Here is a 22,521-nt window from a genome sequence, read left to right as displayed (position 1 = left end):
CTCAGGCAATGTCTCTGCCCAAACAGGAAGTGTTTCATAGTCCCCAGGGCCGGATTTAGGTTTGATGAGGCCCTAAGTTACTGAAGGTAATGGGGCCCTTTATATGTCCAGCTGTCCTTTGTCAACAACAAATTGTTTCTGTTTTTTTGTATTGAATATATGCAATATGGTAATTTATGGACCTAATAGGTATCTAAAGCCATTTGCACATAACAAAATATGTATGTTATCAAAGTAATTGTTGAACTGAAATACAGTTAAGAAGTATATTAATAGTGAAATACAATTAAGAAGAAGCATATTAATAGTGAAATAATTATTAAGCTCTAACTGTATGTAGGTTTTCTTTTCTTTTTTATCTTATATTTTGGAAATGTACATCCAGTTTTCCCCCTCTTTACATTTTTTGGGGGCCCCCAAGAGAGTGGGGGCCTAAGCTGTAGCTTGTTTAGCTTATACATAAATCTGGCACTGATAGTCCTTCTTATGCAGGAGTGCCCCATGGCAGGGTCAGTTTTAGAATACTTCAGTGCCAGGGAAGATATTCCAAACAGTTGTTCCGACAGTTCATCCTATATAGTATCAGCACACAAATCACAAGTTAAATGGCTTGTGGCAGTAGCCACTTGGTTTATTCAGAAATGCAAGAACAAATTGAGATGCGAGATGTCAATTTTCCCAGTAGTTCCCATGTTGTTGCCATATGAGTTCTGCACAAGGAGGGCCATCAAATAGAGCCTTAAAAAAAAATGCCCAGCTGTTTTTCAAAATTACAGAAGTCAGATCCAGTAGGGTGATTCCAGCTCAATAGAAAAAGGTAGTCTTTAGGAAGGATTTGCTTTTCAACTACATTTCTTCTTCAGATTTTAGCTCTCAAAAGGCTTTCAGAATAACACCAAATGCAGCAAGGAGCAGCAACTTTACATAAGTGAAGTTAGGCATTCATAATACCTTTAATTTCAGTGGACTTCAGCATGTCTTAGCACAGGATGAGTCTGGAAACCACAATATTCCAGTGAATGGTTTGACAACTTTAGGACATAGTTGATTTTATTTGAGGGAAATAGACTCAGCTGGTATTCAGTGAATTGGTTTGCCTGTACCTATTTCCTTATGGACATCATTGATTCACACATATCACTTACTATGTATGGAACTGTTTTCATTAATAAAAAATTAATAAGCAAATATAATTTATTATATTGCAAATGGCAAATGCATTTGCTCTGAAAGGTTTAGAGGTTTTGGGGAATGAAATATTGATTTAACATGTCATCTAGTTTTAGATGTGCACACAGAAATGGAGGCACAGATAAACTGAAGGACTGCCAGACACTGCATCTTGGTCTCTGATCTGAGGGGTTTACATCTTAGTCATGGTATCGTTATGGTGTGATTTGTCAGGTGGTAGGGTATGCAAGGCAGATGCAATCCCAGTGTTTCTTCATAAGCAGCTAAAAGTAGTTTTAAGACACAGAGGTGTAAATTACAGTGGTACCTCAGGTTACAAACACTTTGGGTTACAGATTCCATAACCCAGAAGTAGTAACTCGGGTTAAGAACTTTTACCTCAGGATGAGAACAGAAATTGCACGGCATCAGCGGGAGGCCCCATTAGCTAAAGTGGTACCTCAGGTTAAGAACAGTTTCAGGTTAAGAACGGACCTCTGGAATGAATTACGTTCGTAACCAGAGGTACCGCTGTACCCCCCCCCCACTAGGCAACCTTATCCTCAGCCACTACTGGATTGTTTAGGACCTAAAGAAACTAGCAGTGGCTGAGGATAAAGTGATGATGGAAGACACAGCCTCTGATCTGGAAAGGTTTAGCAAAAGCACTCAAGGTGGATGTGTAGGAAGGTTGGAGGGAATGCATTCAAGCAGTTGGTAGTCCTCTCTGATGCTTTTCTGATAATTAATTCAGAAGTAAGTTTTTCACGGGAATTTGTGGTAGGATAATTTAGTATTTATTTCATGCAAGAAGGATATAATATATAAAAGCACACAAGAAGCATTGTTGGTAGAACTGGCTTGTGACTTATAAAGATTACATCTGCTTTAGTTCAAATGTTGAAGGAAAAAAACCCTGTGTGTTATCAATTAAATTTAATATTAAATGAATACATAAACTATTTAATAAAGCCATTAAAATGGTTGTAAAAAACACATCAGTAGTGATTTTTTTAAATAAAAAAGTAATATTTATTTATAGAGCCATTGAATCAACTCTAGTAACACATGCTTAAAAAAATTTCTTAAAGAAATAGCCTAAAATAATTCAGCATTACAGCTTCTTGTCTAAATTAAACCCATTTCAGTTCTGTCGATTGAAATACAGAGTATGTTTGTCTCATCTGCATCTTACTTTTCTGCTGTCTTTTGGTATGATATTTAAAAATGCATGACTGACGCTCCTTATGTCATTAAGCATTTTTATTGAAAAAAATTATTGCATGAAACTACATTCCCAGGAACAACTTGAATAATGAAAGGAAGAAGAAAAAAAAGCTGCATTGCATGTTCAATAGTGCAATTCACTTATCTACTGTAGAATATAAAACACCTTTTTTTTTACAGAGAATACAAAACAAAATAACTAGTTTACAGGTTATACTAGCCAGAGTATTATTTAGTTTCAATATAAACTAAACACTTTGAAAAATGAATCAAGTGGCATATTTATTTGTTTGCTTTTTTTGCAAAACTGCATAACAAACAGACATGTTCAGTGTTTTACAGAGAGGCTTTCATAACAGGGAAACAGTTACATCTGCTTGATTGGTCTTGCCTGATCACTTTTGTCCCTCTCCTGTACAAATTGGATCAGGGTCTAGACATTAGGGGGAGAGAGAGGAAAAACCCTTCCTTCCAACATTTTCCTGATTTAAATTGCCCACCTTTAAGCTGTAAAATAGCAACTTCGGAAGACAACTTCAGTAGGGAAAATGGTGCAGGTAAAAGGCCAACTTAACCCTCATTTAGTGCTGATTCTGTCTTAGGGTGCCTCCACATCTGTTTTTAATGTCTTCTTTCTGAACTGTCTTGCTGCAGGCTCAGACACAGTTCTGTGTGGATCACACCAGCGGGTGTTCATGAAATATACTTTATGGTTTGACAAAAGTCCATAAATAAATCCCTTCCTCCTACTTTGCTTACTGGGGTAAGTACCTCACTGTCTGATTAACACATATCTTAAAATTTGCATCCTGAAATGAATTGTTTTACTTAGAAAGCATCTCAACGTTTGAATGGAATTGAGTTTCAAGGAAATAAGATGCGGGTCAGAACTTACAATTTGCTGTACTTTAGTGGCTATATGGAATGGCTGCATCTTCCAGTGCTTGGGGGCGGGGGGGGGGGGGGAGGGAGTTCTTACAAACCCAGATCATGACAATCCTTTCCACTTGTCATTTGAATGCTTCTGAAACTGACAATGCAATGAAAAACCCCCACACCAGACCTGTTCATACTGGTACTGACAAAACAGGTGTCGTATTATGTTGTTAGAAAGCCAAGTTTCACAACATTTCAGATAGGGAAACCTTGTCTGTGGTGAACTGACCATTTTTTGTCCCTATCTGTGAATGCCTGTGTACCATGTGAGGGTTTGACAGATGTGCTTGTCTGGAGGAAAAGGGCTTCTCAGCCTGGGGGGAAGTGCCTGTGAACCTTTCCCGCACATCCTCAAGCTGGACCCAGAGCTTCAACTCCAGATATTTTGGGGAAAAGAGAAATGGGACAGCAGGAAAAAAAAATGTTTTTTGAGGCTTTTTAGAGGAAGCTCCCCACTTTATGTGATTTTGGTTATGTGCATGGGGGCCTGGAATGTAACCTCAGTGTACGTGGGTGGATGCCTGTACTTCTAACTTATGTTTCTTGTGAAAACGATTAAAATGTCCACAAGCCTATTACAGCATAAAAAGCTGTAGACAGCCTCTGCCAACTTGATGCCTTCCAGGTGTTTTGGACTACAACTCCCATCAGCCCCAGCCAGTGTGGCCAATGGTCAGGATGATGCGAGCAGTAGTCCGATAATATCTGGAGGGCAACAGGTTTGGGAAGGCTATTATTGTAAGGAATGTGAAAATCAAATTAACAATCATGTGCTGCGTCAGCCAGACCTTGATTTCCGCAATGTCTCTCATAAGATATGCAATTAGGCTGCTGAATGGGAATTGTCATTCTAAATTGCTTTTGGAGTGTAGGACAATGACTTTGCAATTTTAAAAAGGAAAATGACACCTTCTTCATTTCCGTTCCAGAAAACCAACACCTCCGACAAGGTCAGGAACGATGCTGAAGTTCTTGAGTCTGGAATAATGGATGGATCAAGGGGTTGAGATGTACAGCAGAAGATGCCGCTGCGTTCAGCTGGGGCGTGAACAGGGTAGGAATAAAGGCTGCGTGGGGCAGCGGCGGGATTGCCAGATGGGATGGGTGGATGGGAGTCGCTGATACGAAATGGAACGGGTGTCCCGCCAGGAGCGCCGAGTGTGCGGGCACGAAGGCCGGAGTAAAGGGCGAGAGTGAGAATGGAGCAAAAGGCGATGGTGAGAATGGATGCATATGAGTCAGGGAAAGATGGCTGCTGTGAGGATGTACTCCGGTGGACAGGGCAAAGCTCTGCAGCAGCGTGTGGCGGAGGGTGGCAACAGACGAGTGCTGCTGAACAGGGACAGCTGGGGAGGCAGAGAAGGCAGCTGGTCCTGGGGCAGGCACAACCTTGAGATGCTTTGCCACAAGCTGTTTCTGCATATGCTGCTGGGCCTGCAGCTGAAGAAACCTATATTTGTCTATCTCATCCGGGGAAAAGGTTATAGGCTGCTGCGTTAAAGGAGAGGGGATGCACTTACTGTACGGCTCAGTCTTGTTTTCTGTTTCACTGGATTTATGCATAGCACTGTCAGAGTAGCAGTTCAGATCCCCTTCCACTCCACTCAAATCTACACCTGCATGGTGTTCTTCTTTGGTCTCTGTTAGGTTGGGAACAGCAGAATATCCATGAGAAGGAAAAGCACCAGGAAAACCATTTGGCACCGAGTCACAGCTTTGTAGTAGGGGCTGCATTTCACCAGCTAAGAGATCCAGTTGATGCTTTGTTGCAGTGTCCTGTGCCCTATTCAGGGCCTGAGAACCTAAGTCGTGAAGCAGGCTATTGCCATAGTTAGTGCTAGCTGTCAGAATAATATTATCTATCGCTGAAGCTTCGGCTTGCTCTGTGCCTGTGCCGCTTTCCACAGAGCCAGTTCCGTTGTTCCACCTGCTGCTCGTATCAATGTGAAGGGCTTTCTCAAGCAAAGGTAACATTGCTTCACTATCCACTGATGATGCACCTTTAACACCTGGTTGACTATGGGGGAGATCTTTCTCGCAGGTATTTGAAAAGCTTTCAGTGTTCTGAGTTTGCTCCTGGTTTCGCTTTGATTTCACCCTCTCTAAAAGGAGTTTGGCCGTTAACGACTTCTTCCCCACTGCTTTCCTTCCTAAGTGGTTGATGGAGCAGCTTCCAACTTGTTTTGATGGACAACTTTCATTCTGGCAGTCTGAGTGTGCAGAGTCTGATTTTCCTGGTTCAGCTCTGTCGGTGCTTTTCATATCCTTTTTGTGTTTGTTCCAGTCATGCGCCAATTCTTTTGCAAGGGATCCCGAACTGCTGGCTCTTGATCTGGTGCAGCTTGATGATCTTTCGCTGCTTCCTGAATCTTGGGTGGAAGAACCTTTGGAGCTGCTGTAGCTCCTGCTCCTGCTGTGTTTACAAAGAGGGTGTCTGTTCCTGCTTTGCTTTGATACATCTCTTTGTAGTAAATGTCTATATCTCGAATGTCTTTGATATTTTGCCATATGCCTGTGTGCACAGTTTCTAGATCTTTGACTTGTTTTGTTGAAAAGGCAGCCCCCATCTGCATCATCAGAAGATGAAATGCAATTGTGCTTTTTGTGTTTACATTTCTGCCTTTCAACCGGCTTTTGTTTCCTTTTGCAGCAAAAAGGCAAATGACTTCTGCTGTGATCACTTGATCTGTGACTAGAGTAGCAACTAGCGTAACTAGTTGCACTGCTAACAGAAGTGTCAGAATAATTAGACTGTCTGTCAGAAAAGGGCTTTTGCAAAGGAGTGAATTTCCAGCAACCAGCAAAATTCCCATTGCCTTCGTTTCCCATGGACTCCCTGGGTGAATCTAACTTGTATCCAAGAATGCAATCTTTCCCGCTGTCACTTATGTCACTGCTGCAGGTGACCAAATCCAGGTCGGTTTGTCTTTGGGCATACATTAAATCACATTTTGCACATTTTTGCTTCTTTGTCCTAGACACCAAGGGATAAATGCAAAGGTTTTCAGTTACTTCCTCCTGTAGAGTTTTTTCACAGTTCTGCAACTGCTGTGCTAAAGATCTCACATGCATTGTTGTGTGGGGACTTGTTGCTCTCGTGTAACGCCTTTTTGAGCAATCAAGGGGTGCAGGCACTTCAGGTAGGTTTTCATTCAAATCATCTGAGATGTACTTTGGAGCACTTTGACTCATTTCATTCTCTGTGTCTGAATCCAATTTTGGCCAGGACTTTTTGAGGCTTAGAGCTCTTTTCTTCTTCTTTGGCTTCAAAGGCTGATTATCTTTTTCACTGGACAGTTGCTTGTTCTCAGTTAGATCTGAGGCGTCATTTCCATCTATGTCCATAGTTCTTGTTGAGTGCTCATTAGGACTTTCTTCGTCGACTTCATGATGCCCACTTTCTCTATGAGATAAGGAGAGCCGAAAATCAAAATACAATGGATTACAACCATAGGAAATGGAGGGTTCTGTTTTTGTAAACAAAAGAAGTTCTGTGGGCCACCGTAAGGCTGTCCTGCCATCTTTGCTCAGTACATGAAGAAAAGGCAATGCTTTAGGCTTAATTTCATGAACCAGTGCATTATCCCTAGGCATTTCAGCATCTGCATTGACAGCTTCTGTACAATCAGAAGATTGTTTGAATACACAGGGATTGTAGTTTCCCTCACACTGATGTCCTTGCTCAGATGATCGTTGGGCTAAGGACTCAGAGACACATTCTGGTAACAGGCCATCACTGTGCTTGTAAGTGTTTTGCTGCGTACAAATGTTATTCGTTTGGCATTGAGGTGTAACAACGTTTTCCAAGGGTTTCTGGGTCTCGTTCAGCTCTCCTCCTTGTTCTTTTGCACCAGGAGACCCAGAACAATCCAAATCTGGAAGATGTAGTTTGTCTTTACGAAATGAAGTATGAGTTTCTGTTTGCTCTCTGTCCTTGTACTGATTGTTTTCTTTCTGCAGTTGATTTTTCCGAGCCAGATTACAGGAGGCGAAGCTGTCTGGGTGACTTTGAACGGTGCCTAACCGTTTATGCACATTTGCTTTCCTCTCGTCCCTCATATGTATACACGCACGGCACTCTTCGGGAGTCTGCTTTGCTTTATGCCGAGGGGATCTGATGCAGTCATATGCTTCTTCCATGTTCTCACTGAAAACGGATGCTGATGACTCAAGCTTCAGGTGGACTTTTTTAGAGAATGAAAAGGACACCCCGGCCCGATTGCAGCCATTGGTGCCACAGGAGAATGCGGGAGAGATGTGGCTTCTAAGAAAACGGTGTGTCTCTATGCAAGACTGGTTCTTGCTTAGCAAAAGTTCCTGCTGCTTCTCTGAAGTGCTGCTGGTGATGCTTTTTCCTTCAGCTGTATTCTTGACTTTGCCTTCTTGAGCTAACAGAAGCTTATCTTGCGGCGTCGGCTCTTTTTCTACAACCACTTGGGGAGATTTAAACGCAGGTCTGCATTCAGCAACGCTGGAAATAAATGACATAATAAAATCACTTGATTTGCAAATGAATGTTAGATTTCAGAAAGTAGTCAATTTCACTGAGAAGTATGGGGTTCCCTCCAAGGCACCTGCCTGCTTTTGCCCAAGCTGGTGGGCTGTGTCTTTCCTCCTGGAGCAACCCACTGCCCCAAGAGGAAAAACACAACTCACCTGTTCAGGGGAAGGCAATCTGAGCTGCCAAATACATCATGGCAGCTGTGGAGCCACTATGTATTGTCAGCTCAAAAAGTCTGAAACCACTATTGCGATGTGAACACCATTTCGGTTTCAGGGCAAGAAATTGGAGTACTGCCCAGCTCTAGAATAGACATGACTAACCTAGATTCATTGATTTCAATAGCTCTACTGTGAATAGAACCTACTTAGACACAGCCAGAATACTGCACACTGTGGCAGGCTGACCACAGTCTGAAATGCTTTGGTATGGTAGATGAAGTGCCCTTAGTAATTTTGCCCTGCTATGTGTTCAGTAAGCCTTTGGACTATGTATTGTACACTGTACTGTGCAGTACCTGTACTTACTAGTTTAGCAGTCTGCAGAGCATGTGCTTGGGATGAAAGAGTTCTCGGCTTCAGTCATCTCCAGGTGAAAGATTTCATGCGGCAGGGAAAGAAAAGGTGATGGAGAGTCGCTGCCAGAGCAGGCGTATGCAGGATGGACCAACAGACTGACTCGGTATAAGTAATTGAGTGATACAGTATAAATTACCTACTGGAATCCTCTCCATTTCTGTGTTTCTTTCACAGTAAGGATGCTATTTTAGTTCCCTTTAAGGAACTATTTGGAGAGTTTGTATATGTGCAGAGAAATGAAAATAAGGATTTCTAGACTAAGCAAATAAAGATTTGGGGCTTATTTCCCCCCTTTTCCTAGCAATTTTTACAAATTGCTAAGAGCATTAAACTCAGATCTGTTTTAATAAGGTGAAATGCTCTGTTAGTGAAATATTAAATATCAGATCTGAGAGAAACAGGAGGCCAGTTTCATGCACTTTTCTTTTCCTCCTCCAACATTACCTGAACCCTTTCAATCTTCAGAGGATGTGTAAGGGACCATAGAGGAGAAGGGGCAAGAGGGGATGTATCATCCCATTCCAGAAGCATTCAGAATGATGCTTCTGGTCTTACTGAACTGTGCTGGTGGGCAGTGAACGTGCTATTACTGCACGGTAAGAGAAGGAGACAATGTAGTGGTCTGTCAGGTTCCTTCTCATTCCATTTACAGTGATGGCAATGCAAGAGTTCTTATGGGTTTTGTGATGCTGTGACATCATTACACCAGTGAGATGATCTCTGATTAGTTTGGCTCACACAGCAAGGAAAATCTGCCTCCCCCCCAACTAAACAATAATGGTGCCAAAGCAGCTGTTGGGAGGGACTACAAGTCTGAAAAGCATGGGGGAAAACAGGTTTGTTTTTTTTCTGAGGAGGGGATAATTTTCTCCAAAGCTTATGGTTTTGGACTGAAAATGTTTGCTCTTGAAAACTCAGCACAGCACTATTTTTTAAATAAAAAATATGTCTGTTCTGATCAGATTAGAAAGAGGATAAAAACCTCAGCCTTCAAATGCCAAGGAATTAATGCAGGGATTCCAATTTTATGGCAAGGATGTTTTGGCATCACTGATAATTTAAAAAGGGCTTGCAGGGCATGTGATGATTATCTGTGCATTATATAAAGCAGGAGTAAAGTTACCGAGATTTCTTCTGGGACTTCTAGGGGGGGTGGATATGAGATTAAAATGTAATACAAGTTCCAGATGCTTACCATTCTGACTGCTTCCGCAGCTCAGCCAGCTGATGGAGTCGCTTGAGTGCTTTTTCCTGTTTCTTCTCATCTTTCCAGGATTTTGAAGCCACGTTCCGTGCAAATTCCCTTTGTTTTAGCTCTTTCAGCCTCTGTGCAAGAGAAGCACAAGAATAAATGATGATGCATCTCTTCATAGCACGTTGATGCTTTTGTGTTTCTACACATAACCAGACAAGATACAGGAGGCAAAGCTGATAAAATGCAATTATAATGTAATAAGTAATCCCCAGTGAGCAGAGGGGTTGGGGGGTATATTTATCCGTCAGCTTGACTCAAACTCACATCACTGTCTAATGCACTTTATGGTAGAAGAGCTGCATCTCCAAACATGACTGTTACAACCAGATGCAACAGGAAAAACAACAACCCAGAAAGCACCAAGAGCAGCTGTAGCCTTAGGCTGTGTACCAGAGGTGCTATGCACCCTGAACTGGCTTCGTGGGGTGGCATTTGAAATTACCCTTGCAGTCTCTGGCACCAAGTTTAGGGTGCATAGCACCTTATTACTTATTAGAAGATGCAAACTATTTTCCAGTGAGAATGTTGCATGCCAGGCGTAGCATGATGTTGCATGATGGCGTAGATACTAGCCAATAGGTATCAATTTTACTCACACAGGCATATGAAATAGCTCTTTTGTATTATCTTGGAGAAGTGGGGAGAAAACAAAGTCAATATTTGGTTTGAATAACCTAAACCATTACAGCATAAAGCTATTTGGCTCCAACAACAAATATATGAATTTTTGGTACCATTGCTTCTTTCTCTAGCTCCTTGAAAGATTTCATCAACGGTGTCTCCGAAAAATTTTACACATCACTTGGGAAGACAGGCAAACTAATTTCAGTGTACTGAAAGAAGCAAAGATCACCAGTCGAAGCAACAATTCTTCAACATCAACTTTGTTGGACTGGTCATGTTGTTCGGGTGCCTGATTATCATCTACCAAAGCAAGTACTCTATTTCCAACTCAAGGATGGGAAGCAAAATATCAGTGGACAACAAAAGAGGTTTAAAGATGCTCTCGAGGCAAATCTAAAAATATGCAACATAAGCACTGATAACTGGGACACACTGGCCTGTGAGCGCTCCAACTGGATAAGAGCCTTTACCAAAGGTGTCATGGACTTTGAAGAAGCACAAACTCAGGGTGAAAAGGAGGAATGAGCTAAGAGGAAGGCACATTTGGCAAATCCTCACTGTGATCAGCTGCCACCCAGAAACCTATGTCTCCACTGTGGAAGGACGTATGGACCCAGAATTGGCCTCCACAGTCATTTATGGACTCACTGTTAAGACCGTGTTCATGGAAAACAATCTTATTCGGCTACGAGTGATTGCCAAAGAAGCAGCAACAGCAATTAAATAATTCCTACTTTCCCCCCACTCCTACCTGGGTTTTAAATTATAAGAGTAGGATACTCTGCATATGGTTTATTTGGAAACAACCCATAAAGGCTGAAATAACAGATATGCACATATTAAAGGGCAGACATGTTTCCCCCCCTAATATTGTCCATATGCATAGTTCTATTCCAATCAAGTATTTATGGATATCCCATGCTGTTTGTTTCAGGTATCTTATGGTTGATTCCATGCCTTGGCCAACCATATTTTACTATGCAGTTGTCCATGAGAATTAGTTGACCTCAGATGTGCTTGCTTGAATGCAATCCATGAAATAAATTGTATTGTTCAAAATGTACCCAAATGGAACTAGCTGAATAAATCTTCAAATCTTTCTCCAAACAACATCAACAAATGGCCCAGCTGAATGGGCACAAATATATATACAATAGTAGCATTGGTATGGCTAACCATGTACGCAAAAGATGCTAAGCTCACTAACAGGCGCTGTTGAACAGAATCGAAATAATTGCGCTCATCCATAAGGGCGCTCAAGCAAGGTAGAGAGCTTGGGAATTAACATACATTTAAGTGTGCAATTACATTTTTTCATGCCATTAGGTACCTAACTGGCTGGCTAAACCTAGTCAAATGTGCCAAAGTATGATTATTTTACAAAATTTGACTCCTTTGTTCTTTGGTTCCTATGAATAACAATTGCAAGACATTTGCAGCCTGATTGTACCAGCTACTGCACTGGCAAATAGGTGCATAGGATTAGATGGAAGGACTTCTGCACCAGCACAACCTGCGGCATTACTTGCATACCATAAGACCATCCAGGACATTGGCAAGCACAGGCACATATGACAATATCACATTGCTTGAATTAACTGCTATTTGTATGCAAAAACACAAGACTTGGTAGGGAGGTTGAGTTGGCAGGCTGGGCAAGGGGAGGGGTGGGCATCACTTGGTCCCTGTCAAAGCCCACACCCCTATAGACATGCACATTTGCACCCTGGAAGTACACAGAGCTGATGCACACCCCTGTCTCATACTTAACATGTGATGTACACTTTGCAGAGTTGAGCATTGGTTTTTTTTAATAGGTTTAAGCATGCTTACATCTACACTTTAGCCCGAGAGATTTTCTTGACATTTCAAGTGTCAGTGCAAGTGCAGAAAGCATTGAAGTTCAGCAAAGTTTCCCCCTCTTCTGTGCAATGTCCCAGCTTTGAATGGGATAATATGGAGCTCTTACATAGACTGGAGAGCCAACATCTGGTTGGCCAGGTGACATAAGCCATGCTGCATCTGATTGGCTGAAACTAGCCAATTGGCAAGACTCATCTAACCCCCAAATGTACTCTTGCTTCTGCATCATATTCTCCACTACTTTGCTAGTTTTGACTGTTCTCAAATGTTTTAAGAGAAGGCTGGAGTCCTATGCATTCTTACTTACTAGATAGGAAGTCCTACTAAATAAAGTTGCTTTATATTTGAGTAAAAATGCATGACATTGGGCTGGAAGGATTTCCGGCAATTATTCAAACCTACAATTCCAGTTTTACATCTTATTTCAAAGGTGGATGTACATTTCCCTCAGAAAGATGATGTATATTAGACACAAAACACAATTTTAAAATCGTTTTAAGTTTTCCAAATTGACACAAACCATGCATTAATATAGTAGAGCCAACCGCGTGATTTGTAAAATGTCTTCAAAATCCCAACCATAAAATGACTATGATAAAATTATTAAAAAGCATAATTGGAATGTATGTCTGAGGCATACAGCATTAGCCATTTAAGCAACTGGCAGAAAGAGCAGTAAGAGAATTTGCTTTCACCATGGTAACTGGCATTCTAAAAATAACTTTGAACGGCTATTACTTTTTAGGATTAAACGTACGAGAAAGGCAACTTTAAAATTAACTGATGCATTTCAATTTGTTCCATGGAATCGCGATTTAATAATATTGCTATGAAATTTATTTAAGTGAGTAGATGCAATGAGCTTTGTAGTAAATTTTGCACAGTAGCACCCACTCGTCTCCCACTGCTATTCAGGCCCTATCTGGTCATTTTCTGTCCCAGGGCAAACTTCCCTCTCCCTCCAATGGGACACTCTCCAGAGAAATCTAAGGGCTCATCACTAATCAAAATAAATGGGACCCTGTCCAGTTCATTGGATGAGTGAACCATCCTCATGCATGCAAATGATGGTTATGCCAAAGAAAACTTAAAGTAGGACTTGTGTCTCCAGGTTCAGCTGAGCTTCCCAGAAGTATCTCATTTCTACATTCTATTCAAGATGTCACAACAGTGGAGGCAGTTGTTCAGTGTCTTACTGTCAGGGATAAGGAAGGAGTGCAGAGTAAGGAACTATTCAAATGAACTTGGCTCCTAAGATAAGTTAAGAGAAAGAAGCTCACAGAAGGAGAGTTCCCCACCCATCCCTCATGTCTATAGACTCCTGTGTCCCAAAGAGCTGCTCTGGAGCGGCACATTGTTGCTTATTAGTTTGTTCTCATGGCTCCTGAGACAACTGGGGCCTGGAGGCTGCCAGGTGAGAGCAAATTACCCCAAACAGGACTTGGGTCCTAAAATGATGTAAGGAGTTCACAGAATGAAAGTTTACCATCCTCTCCTCTCCCTAGCAATCCCCTGCACACGTTGCTCAGGGTAGGGGGCCATAGGAAAGGCAGTGGTAATAAATTGTGTTGTGTTGTTGTGTTATACATACATACCCCAGCCACTCTGGGTGGCTCCCAACAGAATTAATGATAATAGTAATAAAAAAGTGATAAAACACCAGACATTAAAAGCTTCCCTAAACAGGGCTGCCTTCAGATGTCTTCTAAAAGTCAGATAGTTGTTTATTTCCTTGACATCTGACAGGAGGGTGTTCCACTACCGAGAATGCCCTCTGCCTGGTTCCCTGTAACCTCACTTCTCGCAGTGAGTGAACTGCCAGAAGGCCCTCGGAGCTGGAGGAGTATGTATAGTTTCATACATAATTATTGGGATGAAATCACAGAAAGTTGGAAGTGACCACCAGTGTCATCTAGCCCAACCCCTGCAATACAGGAACCTTTTACCCAAGGTAAGGGTCGAACCTTCAACCCTCAGATTCAGAGTCTCATGCTCTACAGGCTTCATTCATTATTAAGGGTGGGGTAACGCCAGGTTGGTGCACATCCACCTGCTGTAGGGCTACCCCCGTCAGCATGGAGCTCCTTCATCTTCACCAAGCCTTGTCCCACTCCAATGAGGGGGGTCACAGGTGGCTGTGAAGTAGAAGCAGGGACAGGAAACTTCCATTCTATGAACTTTTCTTCAGATGCAAGTCATGGTGACGGGTGCTAGAGTTAACCTTCATATACCAACTCCTTGTTTCATTTTGCCTATTTTATTTCTAAAGACTTACGGTATATCACACCCTACTTTCTACTTAAGGAGTCCAAGAACTCAAAATACAGAAATAATATTTCAAAATAAAAAAACCAATTTAAACCCACCATGGTTTTTTTAAAACAACAACAACAGAGTAATAATTCTAGTGCAGGTTAACAGGAGACAAAAAAACAATCATCACCCAATGGCCTTTTTGAACAGCCGTGTCTCTGCTATGTTTTATGGAATTTCTAATTGCTACCAAGCCTTTAGGCTGTGTCCATTTGGTGAATAAAAAGAAAGAAAGAAAGATAAACAGCTGCTCATTCAGTGATCTCTGGTGATAGCAGAAATCTCCAGCAAGAAGCTGGAGCTGTACTGGGAGAGGGCCCCAGGTCACCTTTCAACTGGCACACAAGTCTGTCTCCTGGTAAAAGTTTCAAGAAACCAGGGGACATGAAAAGTACCTGCTGGTGGTCATTCATACCTGCTACTATAGTTGTGTGCTTTTGGGAAATGCCTTTGTTTTAAATTTGCTGTCCGGGATCTAATTAGGTCTTCAAATGAGTTTCTAATCTTTTAATTGCTCCTTGGAAATTTGTGTGTAGGGTGCAGACTTTTCCCCCTTCCCTTCCCTTTCCGAAACCTTATATTTTGTTTACACAGTATCTTATTTTCCTTTCTTCACATGCGCAACCTCCCTGCCAACCTCCCTAAATCTGAATTATTTACTGTTAAAAGGGGAAATGGTTGAGTTTAAATACCAAAGCAGAACTACAATCCCCTTAAAATATGCACCCGCACAGATTCAACATGCCGATAGTGACTTTGTATCTTTTTGGCTTAGGGGAGCCACAGTGATATGGAAGATTATGTTGAAAGACAAGGAGAAATAGGGCAGCTGAATCCTCTTCAAGTTGCTCTTTCATTTCTGAAACAATATGTCATTGTAATTTTTGAGTATTACTGGGATAGCTCAGGAATAACTTTGTGCAGTGGGATGAACTATAGAAAACTGATACATTGAATGACAAACATTTCACAGCCTTTGATTAAACCACATCCTATTCGTTTCACTTGACTAGTAGATAAATACAGTTGCATATATATTGCTGTTCTGCATTCCTTTTCAGGCCAGTGTTGTGAATACTTTATTTTAAGGGCCTAATTGGCTTCTAGCCCAAAGATAACATGCTGACTTCAATGACGAAGATCCCAATAAGGTAGGGTTGTGTGTAATTACCACCTGTTTTGCTTCTGCTCATGGATTCAGCAGCTTATCTGCATGGAGCGTTGGCTGATACAGGAAAGTGAATGCAAACAATGGGTCAGATTCAGACCTGGCTTGCTTTGAGGAGACCCAGGAAAATGAATAGGGAAAGTGAGCCAAGACCAATCTAAGTCCCATTGGTTTAAATGGGCCTACTCTAAGTGTGTTTAAGTTTGGATCCGACACATTGTCAGAAAGTGAAGGCCGGATGCTTCTGAGAAGTCTGCATTTTGTTGAAGTGTATTCTGGGAAGTTATATGGAAGAAAAAAAACAGGCAAGAACAGTAGAATACCCTGTTGGATCAGACCAAAGGTCCATCAAGCCTTTTTGGGTCCAGCGGTTGCCTTCAGGTACTGAAAGCAAGGCACGAAGGCAGAATTTGCTCATTGCTTCTCCCCAGCATCTAATGTACTCCCCAGCATACTGCTTCTGAACATGGGCGATGACCATGTTTAGCTACATTCCACCCTCAAAAGACTTCCCAATGATTATATAAGCAACCTCTCCAGTCAACCAACAGGGTGGTGCTGTTCCTTGTCCTCAAGTGTTTGACTAAGGTTCTGCTATTGTACTGAATTCCCTTATTGCATATCTTAGGGAACTTCCTAGAAAGAACAGATCTATGCTGGAATCCTGTGCTGTTGGTTTTAACTCCTGCAACACAACTTTTAATGTGTGGAGCTGGCTTAGGAAAACTCCTCAGTGGACTAGATACATAGGAAGCTATCTGTGCACATGAAAATCACCGTATTCCAGCTGTATGATAAGAAGGCTCTAAGGGATGTTGCTATTGCAGAGAGCAGTGGTCCATAAAAAACAGATTGAATCAAAGTTGCAAATGTTAATTGAAAATGGAATGGGAATAAATTGATTTTTGCACATGTAAATTCTCTCACTTCCTTTAACAAGTCATGCGCTGTCAACCCCATGCAAGGAACTGCCACTAGGGCACTGACATTTCTCTTGCCCATTGGCCACGCTGCGTGAGACTGACAAGAGTTGGAATCCAACAACATCTCGAGGGTCACAGGCTCCTCATTCCTACAAGCAGTGGAGAGTACACTAGTCCCTTCCCAACTCCTAGTAGTAAAGCACACTTAATTGTGAATTATTATAACTAATTATATTGTTTTCCTTACAAGCTGGGCTTGCTCCTCAAGTTCTTCTGTGGAGGTTCTTTCTGAGTGCTCCTACTTTGGATGCTGGCTGGCCACCCAAGGCTGCTTTGTAGTATTGCTCCATCTCTTAAATTCTTTCTCCAAACACATTTGTCAAGTGTCACCTTTACTATCATTTAGAAATCCAACTGATTTTTTTTTTTGGGGGGGGTTACTCAAGCTTTTGATACCACACAGTGGCGTAGCGTGGGGGGTGCCAGGGGTGCCGGCCGCACTGGGCGCAACATTGGGGGGGCGCGCGTTTGGCCGGCCCTTCGCAAGACAGAAGTCCATAGGGAAATCTCCGGGACAGCGGGGAAGCGCAGCGCGTCTTCCCCACTGTCCTCGGACCTCCTCCGAAGCCTGGCGGTGGGGCAGAGAGACCTCCTCCCGCCGCCAGGCTTCGGAAGGCTGCTCCGAAGCCTGGCGGCGGGAGGAGGGCTCTCCGCCCCACCGCCAGCCTTCGGAAGGCTGCTCCGAAGCCTGGCGGTGGGGCGGAGAGACCTTCTCCCCGCGCCAGCCTTCGGATGGCTGTCCTGAAGACTTGTGGTGGGAGCAGTGGCGTAGCGTGGGGGGTGCAGGGGGGCCTGCCGCACCTGGCGCAACATCTGGGGGGGCGCGGAAGAGACTCGAGTGCTAAAATCCACGGGTTAGGGGGCGCAAATTACTTGCCTTGCCCCGGGTGCTGAGAACCCACGCTACGCCACTGATACCACATCATTTAAATCAAGAATTTTAACTAATGACCTGCTGTTTTAACCACTGTTTTGTGAGCTGTGATTTGGTCTTTGTGGAGAAATTAGTTTTGATTAACATTATTACCCTGTCTTAAATATCACCAGCTGCCTTGTAGTCATTGAATATTTGGATTTTTTTAAAGACAAGTATCTGTCTGTAATTGTATAGTGGTATGTTACTGTTTGGAACGTGGGTGGCGCTGTGGGTTAAACCACAGAGCCTAGGACTTGCCGATCAGAAGGTCAGCGGTTCAAATTCCCACGACAGGGTGAGCTCCCATTGCTCAGTCCCTGCTCCTGCCAACCTAACAGTTCAAAAGCACATCAAAGTGCAAGCAGATAAATAGGTACCGCTCCAATGGGAAGGTAAACGGTGTTTCCGTGCGCTGCTCTGGTTCGCCAGAAGCGGCTTAGTCATGCTGGCCACATGACCCGGAAGCTGTATGCCGGCTCCCTTGGCCAATAAAGTGAGATGAGCGCCGCAACCACAGAGTCACCATGACTGGACCTAATGGTCAGGGGTCCCTTTACCTTGATGTTACTGTTCACACACCCCCTCCATGTTTGTCTCAACAGTCTTCCTGGCACGGGTATGAGGCCTATACACACCTCCCCTCGCATGCTGGTTTCAACACTGCAGTCCTGGTTAAATTAAACTATAGTTTCCTGTTGCATCTGAAACAGAATTGTCTTCTTCTGGCTTTGCCCCTTCAACTGTGGTCTCTTGAAACTACCGTTCTGCACAAACTACCGTTCTCCATTTTGGAACTGTAGTTTAAAGAGACCGCGGCCAAAGGTAGTGAGCAAGGAGCAGGGAAGTGGGTCTGGTCACATGCAGGCCCAACACTCACACCCAGCTTGCAACCGCTTATGCAGCCAAGAACATTACATCACAAGGATAAATATATTGCGAAATGTTCATACAAAGCTGTTCAGTGTGGCCGTTCTTTGCCTGGGTCACTGGGGCCTTCCTGCGTCTAAGCGGTTGTGTGATTTGTTACCTGGTTCTCCTTTTCCCTGCTATGGCCCTGGAATTCATAGCCAACTGACCTCCGGAAAGCTGCCACACTGCTGTTCTTTAGAAGGGCTTTGGAGACCCATTTGTTTTTGGATGCCAATGCATGTGTAATATTTCCTTGTTATGGTGTTCTTTTCTAATGGTTTTGTTGAAAATGTGCTTTATATTCTGAGCTGGATGTGTGCTTTTTAGCACCGCTGGGTTATTAATGTGGGTCTTTGTACAAATTGCATTAATTTTTCTTTTTAGAAATTATGGTGATGATTATTGAAGTTGTAATTTTAAATTGCTTTATGTCAGCCAGCTTGAGAGAGTTGAGCTTACTTAGGAAAACAGCTTATAAACATTTCAAAATAAATAAAAATGTTGTTCTTTTGCATGTACTTCTTCACTGGCATCTAATGTGATTCAATGACCCTTTCTTACAGATGTAAAATGAAATGGCTTTGTCTATCTGCTTCTTCTACTTTTTATTCTGTTTTTCTGGTTGAATCTTGTTACATTAACAATTTTTTTTAAAAAAAATAAAAGTGTAATTGAATATGACCCACCACTTAGACCAAAGTACTTGGAATTAATTCAGTTTAATTTCACTGAAATCAGTCCACAGAACCAGTTACGCAAAAGTGTCTGACAATTAGTACATGTTCTCGGTCTTAACAAGTTTGTAGATCAGTTTGCTAATAACTTTTAAAGAGGGAGATTGGCTTTGAGAATTTGCAAATTGAACTTGGCAGTGGCTTCATGTATCCTCATTAGGGTTCAGCTGAAGGATTCCTAATGTCTCATGGCTCAGGTGATGCCCAGTACACATGCTGGCACTGGAATTCACCCACCATCGGACATTAATTTTGAGCAGTTTAACAAAAAATTATGTATTTTTTTAAACAGCAGGAGCAAGAAGATCCTTCAGACATTATCATTTTATTTGAAGGAGCATTGGTATCTGGCTTTTAACTGTGCAATCCTGTGAGTGTCTACTCAGAAGTCATCCCCATTGACTTTGATGAAACTTACTTGCAAGAAAGTGTGTTCAGTTTTACAGGCTAAGTAACTACTGAATAGTCCAATAAATACAGCCAGTTGCATGGTTTTGTTTTGTTTGGATATATTTGAGGTATGATGAAAAAAAGATGATAATGTTTCTGGCTAGTGCAGGGAATTAAGTAAAGTAATCCTGTCATTCTACTATGACTCCCTTGATATGCACCATGCATTCAGTATCCCCCCCCAAAAAAAAGGAACATACAAACATATGTGTGTTGTTAGGCTCGATTCCTTTTTCTTTTTGGCTAGAAGCATACCTTGAAGATTTGTTGCTCATTTTTCTACAAGCGGAAAGATCAGCAAGATTCTTAAACTCCATTGGACTCAATTATGCTGCTAAATTGTGCATATTAATCAGATAGATGGTAGCAATCTATACTCAAAAGTAGAAGGGAAACACATAAGCTGCTGTTGTAGATACATTCAGTGGGGCACAGAGTGGTTGTAAAGAGGAGGAAATAAATTAGATGATAGAATCATTCACTAGAGGAAGGCAAGCAGCTGCTTCAGAAGCATTTAAAGTTAGAGGGGGAAAATGAATCTACGTTAGGCTGGTGTTAATATTTGAATGGCAAAGCATCTGTGCCAGTGGAACCTTGGAGTGGAGCTCAGGAACGGAGACACAACCTCAGATCCTTGGTTCAAAAGCAACATAAAGCCATGGGGCTACCTTTGAAGGTGACCCGGAAACTACAACCAATCCAGAATGCAACAGCCAGACTGGCAACTGGGAGTGGCCGCCGAGACCACATAACACCGGTCCTGAAAGACCTACATTGGCTCCCTGTCCGTTTCCGAGCACAATTCAAAGTGTTGGTGCTGACCTTTAAAGCCCTAAACGGCCTCGGCCCAGTATACCTGAAGGAGCGTCTCCACCCTCATCATTCAGCCCAGACACTGAGGTCTAGCGCCGAGGGCCTTCTGGCGGTTCCCTCACTGCGAGAAGCCAAGTTAAAGGGAACCAGGCAGAGAGCCTTCTCGGTAGTGGCTGTTAGAATAAAAGGTTTCTGATGGGAACTGTGACAAGATAAATCCAGAAAAAGCCGGGATGCCAATGCATGTTTCTGACATGTGGGTTGAGACGTCACAAGGCAGGGAGCATAGATTCTTCCTGTGGTATGGAGGCTTGTACAGAGTACGAAGGCCTAATACTGAGCTGATTTTACTCACTAAGGATGTTGAGTGCAATGCAGAATGGGAGGAAAATCAGGGTATTTTCCTAGGCTACGCCATTGCTGGAGACTTAGATACCAAGTCTGTTGCTGTTATAAACAGCAGGTGCAGTGAGGTGCGTTCTACTGGTACAGTGGAGGAGATGTGCCGGATGCACAGATCAGGAGGAGCTACGAAGAGTGAGAAGCCCACCCGGTATGCTCAGGAGTTTGCTAACACAGCTGTTGCAGATTTAGCTGTGGTTGGTGGCTCGACACAGGTCTTGGAACCCGGAGTCTTAAAAGGGGTAAAGCGATTGTCCCCAAGGGTCGGGAAACCACGCCCAAAGGCTGTAAGGGTAGACACTGTTTCCTTGGAGAAGGAAGCTGGACCACGTCCAGAGGCCGTGTGTGCCAACACTGATTCCTCAGAGAGGAACGAGGCTAGAGTTCGAGTCCCAACAAAGCCAAGTGTGAGACTTCCTGATAGTCAGAAGAGCTATGACGCCAAGACTAGTCAGAAGTGCAGGATGGTAAGGCCCAAGGCCATTCCAGTTGCAGGTAGTTTCAAGGGTGGAATGGGTGATACAGGGGTATACTGTGTGTATGATATCTGTATGGTTGTTGCAGTTACACTGATGACTGCAACACAGTGCATGAATTGGGGGAGGATGTTAGAATTCCTGCTCCATGATTACAGTCATGGGATTTTTGTCTATCACATGACGGTGTATGTTTTGACTCCACAGAGTGGGAAGTGACGGAGACAGGATGTTTGTGTTACTGTGTTCTGTGAAGTGGGACTATTGTCCTTTGTTCTTTTTCTCTTTGCTGTCTGATGCTAGAGAGAGAGGGAGCCATGTTACAGTGCTCCGTATGTGTTTATATGTAAATAAAGTAGATTAGCCAAAATGCTGAGTTGCTGAGGTCTGTTACACAAGCTGTGAATAATCTGCAGATCCCTAAGTGTGCCGATGTCTGTTGGCATTGGTCGCTGTGATGTTCGGGCTGTAGAAAGCTTTTGAAGCTCCCGAACAATCGACCAGGAGGGAGAGAACATGCCAGTCGGGCATGTGTGTCTGCCAGCATCCTACTTTAGTGTAGGGCGAGCTCCTGACAGTGGCGCCCTCCCTGTGGAACGCTCTAGCATCAGATGTCAAAGAGACACATGACGTTTAGAAGACATCTGAAGGCAGCCCTGTTTAGGGAAGCTTTTAATGATTGATGGTTTAATGTATTTTTAATCTCTGTTGGAAGCCACCCAAAGTGGCTGGGGGGGGGGAACCCCTGTTGTTGTTGTTGTTGTTAGTGGGGTCAGGGTTAGTTTTAATGTCTGGACCTAAGTCTGTCCAGAAAGTGTTGATTGTGGGATAAATATGAAAATTTATTAGAACAAAAGACAGTGGTGGCTCTCTCCACTTGAAGCAATATCGGTGGAAAAAATAAATATGAGAAACAACTGGGTAACTTATAAAGAACTATTATGAGAGGTAGATCAAGATTTAAAATGAAGGAGGTTTGAAGAAATAAGAGGACTAATAACTGATTGGCTGCAATATCATCATCTTAATGAAGTATTTAGCTTGAATAAAAAGAAAGGTTTTTCACCTAAAATCTCCCAATTCGAAAAAGAATTGTTGGAAAATAAAAATAAATTACTGTAATTTCTAAAATGTATAAACTTCAATTGGCAAACAAAACATGAACCAGTCAAATCAGTGCTTATACACTGGGCGAGGGATTTT

General features: G+C 42.7%; 1 protein-coding gene and 1 long non-coding RNA gene across 7 annotated transcripts in view; one reads left to right on the top strand and one right to left on the bottom strand.

The window, feature by feature from the left end:
- LOC310689734 overlaps positions 1–19,050 on the top strand; it is a 196,450-nt gene extending 177,400 nt beyond the window's left edge. The window contains exons 3-6 of one of the 3 annotated variants that reach the window (XR_014517628.1): positions 3,058–3,160; positions 4,263–4,387; positions 10,420–15,618; positions 18,137–19,050. This is a non-coding gene — a long non-coding RNA (uncharacterized lncRNA). Of the gene's footprint in view, positions 1–3,051; positions 3,161–4,262; positions 7,845–10,419; positions 15,619–18,136 lie in introns of those variants that run through there. The other 2 variants (XR_014517630.1, XR_014517629.1) reach the window with 2 other exon arrangements.
- The window catches only part of ZNF804B (zinc finger protein 804B), a 305,937-nt gene continuing 285,836 nt past the window's right edge, over positions 2,421–22,521 (bottom strand). For all 4 annotated transcript variants that reach the window (XM_083467607.1, XM_083467608.1, XM_083467605.1 and 1 more), the window contains 2 exons: positions 9,608–9,738; positions 2,421–7,804 (listed from right to left, as the gene is read on the bottom strand). In XM_083467607.1, the coding sequence (XP_083323733.1) occupies positions 4,285–7,804; positions 9,608–9,738 (3,651 nt within the window). In that variant the 3' untranslated portion in view covers positions 2,421–4,284. The remainder of the gene's footprint in view (positions 7,805–9,607; positions 9,739–22,521) is intronic.

This window comes from Podarcis liolepis (genome assembly GCF_965112155.1).
Source record: "Podarcis liolepis genome assembly, chromosome: 12".
Classification (NCBI taxonomy): domain Eukaryota; kingdom Metazoa; phylum Chordata; class Lepidosauria; order Squamata; family Lacertidae; genus Podarcis; species Podarcis liolepis.
The sequence above is the reverse complement of the archived record's forward strand: the minus strand, read 5'-3'. Positions and strand labels throughout refer to the sequence as shown.